This window comes from Chionomys nivalis, chromosome 2 (assembly GCF_950005125.1).
Source record: "Chionomys nivalis chromosome 2, mChiNiv1.1, whole genome shotgun sequence".
Classification (NCBI taxonomy): Eukaryota; Metazoa; Chordata; class Mammalia; order Rodentia; family Cricetidae; genus Chionomys; species Chionomys nivalis.
Window position 1 is genome coordinate 68,343,342 of NC_080087.1, and position 17,832 is coordinate 68,361,173.

General features: G+C 47.7%; 1 protein-coding gene across 2 annotated transcripts in view; it reads left to right on the forward strand.

The window, feature by feature from the left end:
- Positions 1-340: 340 nt before the first annotated feature.
- Positions 341-17,832, forward strand: part of Cacng7 (calcium voltage-gated channel auxiliary subunit gamma 7) — a 31,540-nt gene continuing 14,048 nt past the window's right edge. For both annotated transcript variants that reach the window (XM_057756388.1, XM_057756395.1), the window contains exons 1-4: positions 341-500; positions 3,823-4,047; positions 5,552-5,638; positions 5,999-6,139. In XM_057756388.1, the coding sequence (XP_057612371.1) occupies positions 3,852-4,047; positions 5,552-5,638; positions 5,999-6,139 (424 nt within the window). In that variant the 5' untranslated portion in view covers positions 341-500; positions 3,823-3,851. The remainder of the gene's footprint in view (positions 501-3,822; positions 4,048-5,551; positions 5,639-5,998; positions 6,140-17,832) is intronic.

Below are 17,832 nucleotides of genomic sequence, written 5' to 3' on the forward strand. Positions count from 1 at the left end.
AGACTCAGGACTCGTGAGTTCCAGTCTCTCTCTCTCTCTCTCTCTCTCTCTCTCTCTCTCTCTCTCTCTCTCTCTCTCTCTCTCTCTCTCTCTCTCTCTCTCTCTCTCTCTCTCTCTCTCTCTCTCTCCTCTCCCCCCTCAGGCTCTCTGCCTCTGTTTCTTTTCTCTCTCCCTCCCTGCCTCCCCCCACCATCCAGAAGGCTCATCTCATTCCGTCTCTGCATCCTTCCCCCTCCCTTCCCGCCCCTCCCCTCCTCCGCAGTAGCCAATGAGCGGCCGCCGGTCCCTGCTCCCGGCTGCGTCCGCCGAGTGAGGCCGCGGGCGCGGGGGGTGGGGGGTGGGAGGCCGGGAGGGGGCCGGGACGCCGGGCTCGGGGGCGGGGGCGGGGGGCGCGGGCACCGGAGACCCCGGTGGCGGCGGCAGCGGCCGGGGGAAACCGCGGGGCCGGTCATGCGGCTGCGGAGCCCGCGGCCCGGAGCGTCCGCCCAGCCCTGAGAGAGGTAAGTGAGGGGAGGGTCCGGCAAGGCGGGGGTCTCCACGCTAGACCACTCTCAGCGGGAGTTGGGGCTCAGGGAGGTTAGAGAGGGCTCCAAGAATGGGATACTGGGGGTTCCAGTGTCGGATTTGGGAAGGTTTGGGTGGATGGAGGAACATTTGGGCCTGGTGGATCCCAGAGGACCGGGATCCAAGGGTCCGGGAGTAAGAAAACAAACTCTGTGGTGTTTGAGTTCAGAGATCGTCGCCACTGGGCAGGGTCTAGGCAGGGTCTTTGAAAAAGGTGGTAACGGATAAAGGCGGAGGGGCCCAGTTTGGTAGAGCAAGCTGTTAGTCTGGGAAAGGGTCCCCAGAAAAGCGAAGAGTTACGGTCTGGGAGATGGAGTTTGGACTTGGGCTTTGAGGAATGGAACTTCAGCCATTCAATATCCAAATCGCGGAAACGCTGGGGTAAAAGACCAGAAGGAGATTTCAGGCCTGGTAGTGATGGCGGTGGGGGTGTCCCAGAGGAGGAATGGCTGCAGATAAAGAGCTCTGAGTGGGTCAGGTAGAAAGAAGATGAACTGGACGGGAGAAGGAGTGGAATTAGTATGAGAAGTGACGGGAGCTGGAAAGGTCCAGCTTCCCCAGTGTGGGTCCAGTCGGAGGAGCAGACCCGGAGGCTGAGGTCAGCTACCTGGACCGAGACAGTCCAGTGACTGGGTGACTGGGTGGATGATGCTTGTTTGAGCCGAGGACTGGAAGCTGAGCAGGCAGCTGGCGGTCAAGCTCCAGAGCCACTTGGAGGGGGATGGGAGGAAAATCTAGCCAGAGTTCTGACAGAATCTAGATCTTTGGGTCCTCCACGGGGCTGAGGTTGGAAGTCAGGAGGTCTGGAGGCTCAGAGTGCCGGGATGTCGGGGGTGACTCTGATTCTAGGGTCTTATTGGGAAGTAGATTCCCAATACTCACAGAATTATGAGGAAATGTGGAAAGTGGGGTCTCGGGTCGTCTTAACTGCTCTGTTGGGAAAATGTTTGGGGGAGGTGTCTCAAACTTTATAATGAAAAAGGTCAAGGGTGGGAGCTGGAGAGATGGTGGCACAGAGGTTAAGAACACTTGCTGCTCTTCCATAAGTCTGGAGTTTGGTCCCAGCACCCATATTAGATGATTCACAATTGTCTGTTACTCCGGTTCTGGAGTGTCCATCACCTCTGGCCTCTTTTCCAGGGGTCTATCAATTCTGGCCTCATTCTCCTGAACATACCCACATGCAGACTCACACACCTACAAATAATTTTTTAAAAGGGGAATGTGTGTCTTTGCTCATAGAGGACTCTGGATGAGGTAAATTGGGGACACCAAGATGAGTCCTGTGTGCACATGATGGCATTTTGTGGCAAGGTGGGATTTCTTGTGTGGTGAGTGGGGGTGTAAGTGTAGATAAAGAATTTGAGGACTGTTGAGATGGCTCAGATGGTAAAGGTCCTAGTGTCTGGCTTGTCTAGCTGATGACCTCAGCTGAATCCCTTAGACTCACATAGTGAGAAGAAAGAACCAGTTCTCGAAAGTTGTCCACTGACTTCTACATGAGTGCCATGATCACACACACACACACACACACACACAATGAATACATTACATAAAAAAGATTTGGAAGCCTTCAGGACACCCCCCCCATTAGCACTTCTGAGCTCCTAATTGGAATTTGGGAGGTCGAAGATGGTATTTCTTGCTTGAAGAGTGCAGGACTGAGACACTACTGAATGGAAAGTTCTAGTATGAAAAATTCAGGCCCGGAGTCTGGCAGAATTGAGGGAATGGGATGGAGTGTACTGGAATTCCTGATTGGACAGTCAGTTCAGAGTGCTGGTTTCTTGTTTGCAGGATGAAGGGCATTGGTTTTTACTGGAGATCTCTGGGAATGCTGGCTTGGAGGGCCCAGCTCAAGCTCTTGTTATTCTAGAGTCTCTAATCCAGCTGATGCTTCAGAGCTCTGGGTCCTAATGTCCTGGAACAAAGTCCAGCATCCCAGGTTTGGAGACATGCCTGGATTTGGAAAAGTAGGGTTAGGGTTGGAACTGATATTGTACAAATGATTTGACCCAAGCTAGGGAAATGACTCAAAGGGGGAAAGCATTAGCCACAGAAGTGTGAAGACCTGAGTTCAGAGTCCTAGAACCACGTAATGGTCATGGCAGCATGTGTCTGTGATGAAAGCATCCCTAGGATGAGATAGGAGACACAGACAGACGAGTCCCTGGTTCAGCTTTGTATGGCAGTTAGCTTGGCATATGCAGGGGCAAACAACTCAAACATGGTGTAAGGTGACAGACACCTGAGGTTGTCGTCTGACACCACACTTGTCTGCCAATGCACATACACATGAACACACACACACACACACATACATACACGCAGTGGGGGTGTGTGTGTTAAAAATTACAACTGAGTGTTGGGGTAAGGATAGGCATCCAAGAGTGTCAACTCAGGAGCAGGGCTGTGCTCAAAGTCTTAGATAGGCCTGAAGGCAAGTGTGGGTGTCCAGGGTATGGGGTTAGGGAACCCTGAGTGGTGACCTACTTTGAGGATTATCAAATGTGCTTCAGAGACAGGTTCTACAGAGAATATTCCAATATACAGGTCAGAGCATAGAGTTAAAGCTGGGCATCATGGGATAGAATTTCTGAATAAACCAAGTTGTCCGTAATTCAGTGTCTAAACCTAGTACCCCAGTTCTTAAAATGTGCTAGCTGGTCCTTTGTGGGGGCGTGTCTATTATGCAGAGTTGAGGGTTAATTAGGGCACACAGTCAAGAGTTGAGGTACCAGGTTCAAATTTGAAACTGTTGAATTAGGCTTGTTTCTGAGTCACTGGCTTACTTCAAAGGTTAAGGACTCTGCTAAGGTCTGGATTCTAAAATTGAGCTTGCAAGCCAACACAGGAAGTTGGATCTGTGGGACTCTGTCATGAGTTGAGAATTTGGAGTCTAGTCAGAATCCTGACTGATACTTTGGACCTCTGGTCTAGACATGGCTCAAGTCAAGACATGGCTCATCTCCCGGTCGAATTTAAAGACAGTGGCTGCAAGTCTTATCTCAAGTTGAGGATCTGCATTCCTAAGAACAGAGCACAATGAAGGGTCAGGGAAGTCCAGTGTGGAGGTTTGGAGTCAACAGCTGGTATCTCTATTCAGAGTTCAGGGCTGGGATGGTGGTTCACTGTACAGAAATCAAACCTAGAAGTTTGGTTTTGGGTTTCTGTGTCTCTGACCGGAGCTCATGTCCTAAATGGCTGCATGGGACTGGGAACTCTGGGCACTCTCTGTTATAGTTTCTGGTCCCTCAGGCCCCGCAGGGCGCCCCCCGCCGCTCAGGATGAGTCACTGCAGCAGCCGTGCCCTGACCCTGCTGAGCAGCGTGTTTGGTGCCTGCGGCCTGCTCCTCGTGGGCATCGCGGTCAGCACGGACTACTGGCTGTACATGGAGGAGGGGACCGTTTTGCCGCAGAACCAGACCACCGAGGTCAAGATGGCGCTGCACGCTGGCCTCTGGAGAGTCTGCTTCTTTGCAGGTGCCCCCCTGACCTGCCCTCTCTCACCCCAAAATCTTTATCTGTAGTCACATATTGTAGACTCCAAGAATCCAGAAGTTGATTTTATTTCTCTCCGGAAGTTAATTTCAGCACAGAATCCTCGTGCCTCCCCCTTTATCCCCTAGATAGTGAAGCTAAGATACTCAAAATCCATGTCTCAAACCTTCTCCTGGCTTTAACTCTTAGAAGTCAGCAGCCTAGGGCCAGGGAGGTGCTTCAGTGGACAGGGTGCTAAGCAGCATTTTGATGACATGAGTTTCATGCCCAGACCCACACACATGCTGGAAGGAGAGCGTCTATTACTGAATGTTGTTCTCTGACTTCCACACTTACACGCTGGCACACCCTGCACACTGGCACACTCACACCAGTCTCCCCCAAAATGAGTAATATACTTTTTAAAGTGACAAAAATAAGTCAGAATTCTAGGTCTAGAGCTATAGGTAGTACAATTGGGCGAATGGTCGTTTCGCACACAATAAGTCCTGGGACTGACCCCTGGAACTTCAAGAACTATGTGTAAGAGTACTTGTCTGTAATCACGGCCTGGGCTATCAGAGGCAAGAAGATCAAGGGTCAGCATCAGCTATGGAGGGAGTTCAAAGCCAGCCTGGAATACGTGAGTCTGTCTCAAAAACGAAAAGAAAGCCGGGTGGTGATGACACACGCCTTAAATCCCAGTACTTGGGTGGCAGAAACAGGTGGATCTTTGTGAGTTTGAGGCCAGCCAGAGTGAGTTCCAGGACAGCTAGGACTGTTACACAGAGAAACCCTGTCGGGAAAAACCAAAATAATAATAATGACGACGACAACAACAACAAAGAAACAAAACCTATCGACAGTTTAGATTCAGAACTTACTCCTTGAACAGTTTTCATGTTTCATGGGTAATGGGGAAGATTCCCTGCCTTCTAGCTGAACATTAAGATTATTTCCTTTCAGACACCCCAGCTCCCTGGACCTTAGGAACCCAGGAGTCCTTGTCCACAGAGCCCTCCTCATTTCGAATGTTAAAATCCAGCCCTGCCCTCTACCTCCTTCCAATATTCAGAGCAACTAAGATCTTCCAACACTCTAATGGCCCGCCATTCTATGAATTTCTTCATTTTTCAGTACTTGGGAAGGAACCCAAGGCCTCATGCATCCTTGGCAAGTGCTATATCCCTAGCTTTTTCTTTACTTCCTATTTTGAGACAGGGCTTTATTAAATTGCCCAGGCTGGATTTAATCTCATTTATGTAGCCCAGCTGGCCTTGAACTTACAGTCCTCCTGCTTCGGACTCCCCAGTAGATATGGTTGCACTCCTGTACCCCCAGGCTCAGCTGGCTCAACCCTTTCTCTCCAGCCCCAAGAGTAGTGCAGATTATAAATGTTGGGTGAAATTTCCCGTCTCCATCCTGGGTCCTGTTCTGCCCCTGACAGCCTCCCTTGAACCCCAGAGCCTCTCCTCCACCCATGCTTTCTTATCTTCCTCCCCACCAGGTCGGGAGAAGGGGCGTTGTGTGGCTTCCGAGTACTTTCTTGAACCAGAGATCAACTTGGTGACGGAAAACACGGAGAATATTTTGAGTGAGGGGGATCAGGGAAGGGGCACAGGCAACAAGAGGGTTTTGGGAGAAAGGGCAGGATTAGGTAGGGAAGGGGTGGGTTCACACAGAGGGCAGGGGGTTGAAAGAAGAAAGAGTAGTGGGGGAGAAGAAGTCAAATAGAAATGTCTTGGCTGGGATGGGGAGGTATCTGCAGGAGATGGGTGGGGTCGATCCAAGGGTGTGCTTTGGTTGAGAGTGGAGTCAGCAGAGGTCAAAGCTCACAGAAGGATGGAGTAGGTGAGAAGGGGGAAGCTAAAGGGAAGAATAGTGAAGGGCATGGGGAAGTAGCTCACTGGAGACTTGGTCCTCACCCCTGCTTCTTCTTGTCCACCTCCCCCAGAGACGGTACGCACGGCTACTCCCTTCCCTATGGTTAGTCTCTTCCTTGTGTTCACCGCCTTTGTCATCAGCAACATCGGCCACATCCGACCTCAGAGGACCATTCTGGCCTTCGTGTCTGGCATCTTCTTCATTTTATCTGGTGAGTCCAAGGAATTGTGAGTGGGCTGGGGCAGGTGTGAGGAGGGTAAGAGACTTTCAACTTCGGAGCTAGAAAGGGACCTTCTTTCACTGAGAGGTTTCTTTGCTGTGTGGCCTGGGAGGCATGTAGAATCTCTGTGTGAAGTAGAGATGGCGTAGTGTCCATGCACTGTGCTGTTTAGTGGGCTAAACCACAGCTATGTTCTTGATCAGGTGTCAGACTCTGCTCTGATAGAAGCCCATGAGGTGAGGACTATAAATAGCCCCCATTTTATAGACATGGAAGGAGCCACTCAAAGGGAGGAAGTCAATTGCTTGGGGCCGAAAGAGAGTGAGGGGTAGAGCTGGGAATCAAACTCACGTCACTCGCCTCCAGAAGTTGTATTTTTAACCAGCACTGTTATTTTAGAAATTAACAGTTTATAGAGCTCTTTATTTTGGGTGCAATGTTTTATTATTTTAATTTTTTCCACAAACAAACAGACAAGAGTTTCATAGTGAGCCACACGGGCCCATCGATTCCAGTCAGTCGATGACCTGTTCCTGGGTTTACATTTCCTTTTATCATTTCCTGTCTCTGTTTTCCTTCCTTCTCATCGTATCTCCTTCCATTTTCTTCCCTTGTCTCTCCTCTTTTCTCTGTCTCTTCCCTTTCCTTATTTTTCCTTTTTCTTCCTTTTCTGTTCTTGGAATCAAGGTCTCAAATAGCTCAGGCTACCTTCCAGTTCACTACGTAGCTAAGGTTGACCTTGAACTTCTGAGCCACCTGCCTCCACCTTCGGAGTACTGGACATACAGGCACAGTTTATATGGTGCTGGGAATCAAACCCAGACTCTCATGTGCCTAGGCATGCCGTGTACCATCTGAGCTATAGCCAACCCTTTATCTAAGCTTCTAACTATCTATCATTTATCTCAGTTTTTGATTTTTTTTAAGCATTTCAAGGTGTATTTCTGGTGTCCTTCACCACCACCACTTCACAGTGCATGTCATTAGCTAGAGTGCAGATTTCATCGTCTTCTGAGGTGTGAGGCTCTTTATCTTTAGCATGTGTGAGCTCGCACTCCATCCTCTAAGAACTCTGTGGGGAGCTGTTAGCCGTCACCTGATGAAGTAAGGGCTCTAAGATCCACACACACAAGGCACCAGCACAGACCACTTCCAGATGATGCCAGCGTCCAGAGATCCAAACGCCGCTCTCTGGGGTGTCTTACCTTTCCAGCTTTGTCCAATCCAGTTCTATTCAGATCAGCTTACTGATGGGATGAAATATATTTCACCCCCTCAATCCTGTCCAACTAATCCCGATTCATTCTGACTTATTTCTCCAATTCAATCCAAATTAGTTTACCATTACATAACTTAACTCAAACCAGGTCCTTCCAATTGATTGCTATTTTAATATGTGTGCAGTGTGTGTGGTGTGATGTACATGTGAGGTACATGAATCCTTGCACCTGTGCATGTACATGCAGAGACCAGAGCGGGATGCTGGGTGTCCTTTGGTCGGTCACCCTCTGCCTATGGCCTTGGTAAAGGGTGTGCTCCTGCCTGGGAAGCTCACCTTTTCAGTCAGACTGGCTCCAGTGAGGTCAGAGGATCTGCTTGTCTCTGCCCCCACTCCCCAATGCTAGGGTTACAGACATGGTAACCATGTCCCTTTTTGTACATGGGTGCTGGAAATTCGAACTTAGGTACACATGCTTGAACACTCTTCTACACTGAGCCATCTCTCTAGCCCCTTGAGCCGATACTTTCTATATACATACATATGATATATTATATTAACCTATCGTGTGTTTGCTCTTCATTCTGCCTAAGTGTGGGTCCATCTTTACAGCTCACTGTGTTACAGAAGGATATCCCTGCTCCTCCCCCAGCTCTCTTGAGGCCAAATCTTCCCTAAGCCTTCACCCTAACCCGAGGAGACCTTTTCCAGGGAAAGCAGGGTGCAGCCTCCGTGCAGACTCAAATCTCAGCATTCGAGCCAGACACCGAGCTAAAATAAGACATGTTGGATATCACGATCCCAGAGTGTCAGAGCAGAAAGGGCTCATCATTTTTGAGATGGAAAAATAGTAGCCTAGAGAGAGAAAGTGGGGCAAGAGTGGATCCCATGGGGACTTTTATTCAGTCTTCCCAGTATGTTGGATATAAAGTCCCACTGTTTGCAGATCACAGGAATGGAACCGGTCGATTCAGCCAGTCAATGGCAGAGCTGGGCTTTGAACCAAGAGTATTCTGCGTCCAAAAGCCACCCTTCAAGCTCTGAACCAGTAACTGTCTGCTGGGCCAAGGTCAAACTGCAGATTAATGATGCCTTTGGGGCTGGAAGTCTGACGGGTGTGTGTGTGTGTGTGTGTGTGTGTGTCTGTGTGTGTGTCTCTGTGTGTGTCTGTGTGTGTGGGGGGTGTGTGTGTGTGTGGGGTGGTGTGTGTGTGTGTCTGTGTGTGTGTGTGGGGTGTATGTGTGTGTGTCTGTGTGTGTGGTGTGTGTGTGGTGTGTGTGTATGTGTGTGTGTGGTGTGTGTGTGGTGTGTGTGTATGTGTGTGTCTGTGTGTGTGTGGTGTTCTACTTTGATTTCTCTCACTGTGATAAAACACCCAGGTGAAATATCCAGGGCATACATAGGGAGGGGCTTAGGTAAACTTTCCATATATAGATCTGATTAGCCTAAAACTCATGACAATCTACCCTACCTCATGTTCCCTAGTGCTGGGGTGATAGGTGTATACCACCATGTCTTGACTGAATCTCTTTCTTGAATTCATGTAATAGATTTTGATCTGTTTACCCTATTCCAGGGTATTTGCTCGTGTGTTTTCAAGTTTGCGGGTTGCAGTAGCTGAGCCACATGTTGTAAACCTAGAGAGATGTGGGTTCAGACCCCTTACTGCCTGAATGAGCTCACTCCAAGAGACGAGAGAAGAGTTTCCAGGATGAAAATATTGCTTTAGATCATGGTTTCACAGATTTCATTTTGTGGGTTGTCTGGCTCCGTTGATGTGAGCCTGTGGTGAGGCAGAATGTCATAGAAGTAAAAGTGTGTGGTTTGGGCTAAAGGGATGGCTCATTGGTAAAGTGCCTACCTTGCAAGAGTGAGGACCTCAATTTGGATCCATAACACCATGTTAAAAACAAAAACAGCAACAACAAAAAGGCAGTATGGCAATGCACACCTCAAACCCTATCACTGGGAAGGTGGACACAGGCGGCCCCTCGAGCTTATTGACTTAGTTGAATAATGCGCTTCAGGTTCAGTGAGAGACTCTGCCTCAAGGGATAGGGTGGAAAGTCTTGGGGAATTATGCCAGAGCTCCCACCCCCACCTTGTTCTCGCTCAGTCCTTTTAAATTTTATTTTATTTTTCTGTATATATGTGTGTCGGTGTGTGGGTATGGGAACTCATGTACTCGTGGAGCTGGAGTTACAGGTGCTTGTGAGCTGCCTGATATGGGTGTTGGGACTGAACCTGTGTCCTCTGCAAGAGTAGTACACAGTGCTAACTGAGCCATCTCTCCATCCCCTCTGTGTACCTCAGACCACACACATCCTCGCCACCATCATAAACAAGTGTTGAGTTGAACAAAGTTGCTAGAGAGCAGAGACAGTGAGTAAGGACCAGGCAAGGACAAAATCTATATCCAAATCATCTTTTAGCTAAGTCTCACTTCCTAAAGAACCTTCTAAAATTACAGCCCCAGCTGGGGAACAAGCTTTCCACATATGAGCCTGTTGGGGTACATTTCGTATTCAAATCATAAAGTGTCGTGGAATATTTCTCTCTCTCTCTCTCTCTCTCTCTCTTTCTTTTTGTTTTGCTTTTCTATCAGGAAGTTAAAAATGTAAAGCCCATCATTAGCTTGCAAACCAAACAAAACCAGGCACAAACCAGCTGGTGGTGGCACACACCTTTAATCCCCAAGCACTCTGGTGGCAGATCTCTGTGAGTTGGAGGTCAGCCTGGTCTATAGAGTTAGTTCTAGGACAGCCAAGGCTGCACAAAGAAATCCTGCCAAAAAAAAACAAACAAAGAAACAAGCAAATGCCATGCAGAAGAAGAATTGCAATTGTCTGAACCCTGATCTCAGTGGTGGACATCATGTTTTTGGACTGTAACAATACACAATATATGTTCAACTGTATGTAGAAAATATGTAGAAAAGACAAATAAGCAGAGGCTGTAGTAGTAGCTCATTGGTAGAGTGTTTGTCTAGCATGCACAAAGCCCTGGGCTCCGTCCTCAGCATCACATGAACAAAGTGTGGTGGTCCATGCCTACAATACCAGCCCCTAGAAGGTGGAGGCAGGAGGATCACGAGTTTAAGGCCATTTATATCTACAAAATGAATTAAAGGCAAGCTTGGGCTACATGAATCCCTGTCAAAAAAAAAAAAAAAAAAGAAAGAAAGAAAGAGAACAAAGCAGAAAAGATTGATAAATAAATAAATGTGCAGGTGTTGGTGGTGTCCCTGCTGGCTTGGTGGCGTGTTTGGGTCTGGGCAGCTCTGTTTTATGTGAATTTCATTATTTCATTTCCTTGACTATTAATAGCTCCATTAAAAATTTATTATTGCCATTATCATCATTATTACTGTGTGTGTGTGTGTGCATGCACACATGCGCACACATATGTCCATGATGTCTCTGTGGTTGTGAGTGCAAAGGTGGACATGTGGTGGTCAGAGGGAAGCCTTGGGAAGTCAGTTCTTGCCTTCCACCTTGGTGTGGGTTTTAGTAATCGAAATCCTGCTTGCTCAACAGGTGCCTTTACCCTGGGCCACCGCGCCAGTCCCAATATCTTCGTTTACCCCTGTGAAAGCAGAAGCAGTAGGAGGTGAAGTTGTTCAAAATGAGACCAGGGTTCCAGACCAGACACTTTCAACACAGCCCTGCACCACCCACTAAAATCACAGCTTCTAAAACTCTACGAGGCATGTGTCTGTAAGCTCAGCTCTCAGGAGGCCGAGGCAGGGAGACTGAGAGTTTGAGAACAATCTGGCCTACATGGCAAGACCATTTAAAAGGAACAATAATAACACTGGGCATGGCGGTATGCGACTTTAATCTCAGCACTCAGGAGGCAAAGACAGGCAGATCTCTACAAGTCTGAGGCCGGGGACTCATCTATGTAGAGAGCTCCAGTCAGCCAGGGCTGTAGTGAGATCTTTTCTTATGCCAACCATACACACTGGGTGTGGTGGTACACACAGGTTATCCCAGTACTCAGGAGGTGGTGGAAGCAGGAAGATCAGATATTCAGAGTCATCCTAGACTATATAGTGAGTTCAAGACCAGCCTAGGCTACATGAGACCTTTTCTCAAAACCAAACCAAACAGGAACTCCATGTGTAACATCAATTCCTTAGACCTTAGACTAGAATCATATGGTCTAACTTCCTGTTCCCAGTGAAGACTTGAAGGCTCGGAGACAGGAGTCACTTCTGAGTTTATCACTGCTACATCAGCACTCAAAACTGGAGAAAGTGATACTGGAGGTTGGTGCAGAAGAAAGGAAGGGATGCATCTGGTTGTCAAACATCCCCCAAGGACCTGTTGGGAAAGAGCTGGGGGGCAAGAGACTTGACTGGTTAATTTTTTTCTTTTTCATTGTTGAGACAAAAGACCTAAAAGAACCAACTCAAGGATGTAAGAGGTTATTAAAACTCATGGTTCAAGGGTGCAGTCCCCCCTGCTGGGAGGAGCAGGAGGCAACCAGTCACATTCATCAGCAGTCAGAAACAGAGAGCCATAAATGCTGACCTCAAATGACCACCCCTGTTTAGGGTGAGTCTTCCCACCCCAGTTAGCTCCATCTAGAAATTTCCTTACATGTATGCCTGAAAGTTTGTCGCTTAGATAATTGTAGACTTGGTCAAGTTGACATTCAATTTTATCCATCACAAGACTGAGAATGGACAGTGTCTGCAGTGGTTCAGGCAGCAGCAGATGATGTCTATGCTGGGTATCACACGGCTGTGAGAGAGAGGGCTGTTGACAGGAGAATCAATAGACCCTATGACTGACTGCAGAGGGGAGCTGGGAGAAAGCCAAGGTGCCATAGATTGCCTTTTCTTTCTTTTGTATTTTTTTTTTTTTGGCAGGACTTCTCTGTCTAGCCCTGGCTGTTATGGAACTTGCTCTGTAGACCAGGCTGACCTCGAACCGAGAAATCTATCTGCCTGCCTGTGCCTCCTCCTTAGTGCTCAGATTAAAGACACGCACCACCATGGCCCAGTTTGCATAGATTTTCTTGTAGATCATGACAGACATCCATACACCCCATACTCATTCCAGCTCTCAAGCTCAGTCTGTACATTTAATCCAAGCAAACAAACAAACACGTACCCTAGAACGGCCTTGAGCACGTGGTGTAGCTGAGAATGACCTTGACATTCTGATCTTCCTGCCTTTCCCCTTCCTGCCTCCCCCAGCACAGGGACCACAGCCCACGGCATCACAGCTGCTGAATGCACTACTGAGGACTGAATCTAGGCTCGTGCACACTAGGCAAGCATGCCACCAACCAAGCAACATCTCCAGCCCCTCATCTGCCTTAACATTCATCCATCAGCTATCCAGTGGAGCAGGTCTCACGTGGCTAAATCTAGGCGAATGTCCCACCCAACAGATGCAGGAGAGCCTCATTTCCATGTTATTCCTAGCTAGTCACAGTTTCCTGGATCTCTCCTGTGCATTTTTAATGCGTCAAAAGGCATTCAGGTTGTTCACTCAGCCAACATGGTCTTTTAGGGTCTAGCTGGTGTCCAGGTCCGCGACCTCATCTCTGACCCACTAACGCTCCACAACACCTCTGACTTTAGGCTGTCCCAGCCTCATTCATTCAATTGCTGGAGCATGCAGATCCCAGCCTCCCTGCAGGACCTCTGCACTTCATTATTCCTCTCTGCAGGGGTCTCTTCCTGACCCTCAGGGCCTCTTCAAAAATTGCCTCTTCTGGCTGGGTTTGCTGGTCTAAGCCTGAAATCCCAGCAATTAGGAAGTAGAAGAATTGTTTTGAGTTTGAGACCAGCCTGGGTTATGCAGTCAGTTTAAGGGCAGCGGGATACATGGTGAAACCCTGTCACACACACACACACACACAAAAAGTCTCCGAGGTGGCTTAGTGGGTAAAAGTGCTTGTCACAAGACTGAAAGCCTGCGTTCTAGTCTCAGGATCCACATGGTAAAACGAAAGAACCAATAAATCTAGATGCTGTCCTCTGACCTCTGCACGAGCACATTACATGAATAAGTTAAACAAAGAGACAGTGAAGAAGTCAGGCAGGCAGGCAACAAAGGGAATCCCCTAGAATGGAAACTATTTCTAATGTCGTAATACATCATATCTCCCCCCCAACGTGTGTGTGCTACATTCACATGTGGGTGCACACATGTAGAGGCCAGAGCAGAATGTGGAGTGGCTTTCATTGTTACTTTCTGTGTTTTTATCTTTTTTATTAAAAAAAAAGTTTTATTTTTTGATTTTCTTTCTTGACAGCATTTTTCTATGTAACCTTAGCTGTCCTGGAACTCTCTGTAGACCAGGCTGGACACAAACTCGGAATATGCCTACTTCTGTCTTCTGAGTGATGGGACTAGAGTCCTGCACCACCACGCTCAGCTCTGTGCTGTTATCTTGAGGCAGGCTCTCTGACTGACCTAGAGATTTGTCTTTTGGGTGTCACTGGATGGCCAGTGTGCTCGCAGGATGGAGACTTTTTGTATAGATTCAGGGGATTTGAACTTAGGTCTTCATGTTTGCAGGGCAGGTCCTCTTATCCATTGAGCCATGTCTCCAACCTCCCCGTTTTCTAGCCCAGACTGACCTAGAATTTACTATGTAACCAAAGATGATATTGAATTCCTGACTCTTATGCCTCAGCATCCTCAGTGCTGGATCACAGCCATGGGCCATCATGTCTGCTCTATACGGCACTAGGAATCGAACCAGGACTTTGTCCCTTGAGTTCAGCAGTCTACCAACTGAGCCACGCCCCCTGCCATACATAGTTTTCATATCCCTTATCCTTAGACTCATTATTTCTTTTTCTTTTTTCTCTTTCTTCCTTTCTTTCTCCTTTCTTTCCTTCTTCCTTCCTTCCTTCCTTCCTTCCTTCCTTCCTTCCTTTCTTTCTTTCTTTCTTTCTTTCTTTCTTTCTTTCTTTCTTTCTTTCTTTCTTTCTTTCTTTTGAGATAAGGTTTCCTGTGTAGCCCTGGAACTAGCTTTGTAGACCAGACTGACCTTGAACTCACAGAGATCCACCCACCTCTGCCCTTGGGATTAAAGGTGTGCACCATCACTACCAGGCTTATTTTATTATTTTTCTACCTGCTTTCAAAATATAAACTCTAAAACACGTGCACCTTTTCTTTAATCCTCCCCCTTTCCTCTTCTATGTGTCTGTGTGTATGTGTGTGTGTGCCTGTGGCTGAGGTGAATGTTCATGTGTGTTCATGCATGTTGAGTCCCTGAGCTGAGGTTGGGAATAATTCTCTCTATGATTTTCATTGAAGCGGGGTCTCTTAGTCAAATTCAGAGGTCACTGATGTGGCTCATGTCACTAGAGAGCTTATTCTGGGATCTGTTCCACTTCAGTGGCTGGAATCACAGGCAGACCCCCACATCCACCAGGCATTTTCTTGAGTTCTGGGCTTCTAAACTCCAGTCCCCCCATTTGCATGGCAAGCAGTTTAACTGCAGAGCCACCCTCCTAGCCCAACAGGGAACTTTTCAAATGTACCCTCATTTGTGTGTCTGAAGAGTCCATATGAATTTCCGGTAGAGAGGAGGTATTTGGAGAGTGGTGTGAGTGACAGATCTGGTATTCCCAGAAAGGAGAATATGCGTTGACCTGGCACAGTGTGATGTGGGGAGCAACAGGATGGCTTCCATAGGCGGCCCATTAAAGTGGACTGCACAGAGGGAGAGATAGACAAAGCAAGACAGGTGCCTTGAAATGAATTAAAATGTACAGCACTGGCCGGAGGCCATCAGACCAGAGCTGCTACGACTGCAGTTGTCCATGGTCCTGAAGAATCTCTGCTAATGTCAGGGTGATTGTGTTCGCTGGGGATGTGATGTCTACCGTTAGCTTAGATTTGTGCACAGATGAACTTGAGGGGACACAGAGAAAATGAGAGAGAGATGCACTGAAGATGTAGAAATAGAGAGAGAGAGAGAGAGAGAGAGAGAGAGAGAGAGAGAGAGAGAGAGAGAGAGAGAGAGAGCAAGCCATTTTCAGAGGTGCTGCCAAATGGCCAGGAAGGGAAAGGTCTTATTGTGCAGGCCTGTCTTTTCAGCTACTGGGGCAGCTCAGGTCAAAGATGGCCTGGGCTACAGAGTAAGTTTAAAGGAGACTTTATCAATTTAGCAAGACTGCCTCAAAACAAACCAAAAAGTAAGAGGATTGAGAGGGTGGGAGAGGGGCAAGAGACCATGTTGCTCTCCCAGAGGACCAGAGTTTGATTCCAAACACCCATGTCTGATGGCTCACAGTAGCCTGTAACTCTATCTCCAGGGGGTCTGATGACCTCTTCTGGCTCGTAACCACATGCACATGTGTGCACATACATTCACACAGACACATACACAGAAATAATAAAGGACATTTTAAAATAATTTTTAAAATTTATGTGCATTGGTGTTTTGCCTACACATAGGTCTGTGTGAGGGTGCTGGATCTTCTGGAACCAGAGTTATAGACAGTTGTGAGCTGCCATTTGGCTGCTGGGAATTGAACCCAGGTCCTTTGAAGAGAAGCCAATGCTCTTAACCTCAGCTATCTCGCTAACCCTTGTACATACAAATATAACATACATATATAACTATGTATATATATAGTTAAGGCTAGGGATATAGCTCAGCTGTAGAGTGCTTTTTTTTTTTTGGTTTTTTTTTTTTTTTGGTTTTTTTTTTTCGAGACAGGGTTTCTCTGTGGCTTTGGAACCTGTCCTGGAACTAGCTCTGTAGACCAGGCTGGTCTCGAACTCACAGAGATCCGCCTGCCTCTGCCTCCCGAGTGCTGGGATTAAAGGCGTTGTAGAGTGCTTCTTGTCTAGAACATCCCGGCGAAGGATCAGAGGCATGACTTAGTAGTAGAGCACATCCTAGATTCCCCTAATGAGAGATGGGGATGGGGGTTAGTGATAGGCCACCTACCTAGAACTCACCATTGAGGAGCTGGAGGCATAGCTAAATTGTAGAGCACCTGCCTAGAATTCCCCAGTGAGGGGCTGGGAGTGTGGCTCAGTGGTAGGGCGGAGCCCCATAGATTCAATCTCCATCACTACTGGGTACTGGGGAGGCTAGTTTAGTTAATGAAATTCTCCAGAAGTTCCATTCTACTTGCCTTAGTTAGGCTTACTTTTGCTACGACAAAACACAATGATCAAAAAGCAAGTTGAGGAGGAAAGGGTTTATTTGATTTACACTTCAACATTGCCATTCATCACTGAAAGAAGTCAGGAGAAGAACTCCAACAGGGCAGGATCCTGGAGGCATGAGCAATGCAGGGTCCATGCAGGGGTACAGCTTACTGGCTTGCTTCATGTGTGTGCCTTGCTCAGCCTGCTTTTTTATAGAACCCAGGACCAACAGCCCAAATATGGCCCCACCCACCATGGACTGGGGCTGGGCCCTCCCTCATTGATCACTAATTGAGAAAATAAATGCCTTACAGTTAGACCTCATGGAGGTGTTTCTGCAACTGATGCTCCTTGGTCTCTGATGACTCTAGCTTGTGTCAAGTTGACACGCAAAACCAGCCAGGACACGACTGTCTTACATGTTCTGAATGCTGTGTTGGAGCCTTTAGAAATGCAGTAGAAAAGACAATGGACTCATTCCCAGCACCATGGAGCTTATAGAACTTTCTAATGAGGTGGGGACAATGTACAACAAAACAGCAACAGAGGATACAGTTTAGGTAGTGATGGGTGCTACAGTGAAGACAATCCAGGGGCCAGTAAGATGAAGTGAGGATGCTTGCTGCCAGCCTGCCAGCCTGGGCTCTATCTTTGGGACACACATGGTGGAAGGAGAACCAACTCCTTCACGTTCTTCCCTGACCCTCACATACTCCATGGTGTGCCTCCACCCCCTCCTCACAAAATTAACGAATAAATAAGATAGGCTGGGGGAAAATGAGAGATAAGGAATGATTTTATCCACCTATCCAAACCATCCAGATATTTCTCCATTCTCTCCTTCCTCTTTCTCTTTTCCCTTATTCTTCCTCCTTATGCGCCTGCGCATATGCACATAAGGGTGCAGTGCCAACAGAGACCAGAAGAGGGCGTAAAATCCCTTGAAGCTGGAGTTACAGGTGGCCTCGAGCTGGCTGACATAGGTATTGGGAACTGAACTTGAGTCCTCTGGAAGAGCAGCAAGTGTCCTCCACCACTGAGCCATCTCTCCAGCTTCCCTCCTTCCCTTCCACACAAAATGTACCTTCTGCCCCTCAAAACACTGGGGAGTGAACCAGGATCTCCCACGTGCCAAGCAAATGCTCTACCACTGGGCTACATCTTGGTCGTTTTATATTTATTGTTGTGATGGGGTCCTTGCATGAACTCTCTCTGTAGCTCAGGCAAACCTTACATTTGGCATCCTCCTGCCTCTGTCTGCTGAGTAGCTGTGATTACCAATTACATTTTTTCGTTACCATATGAAGATAAGTTTTAGAGCCAGG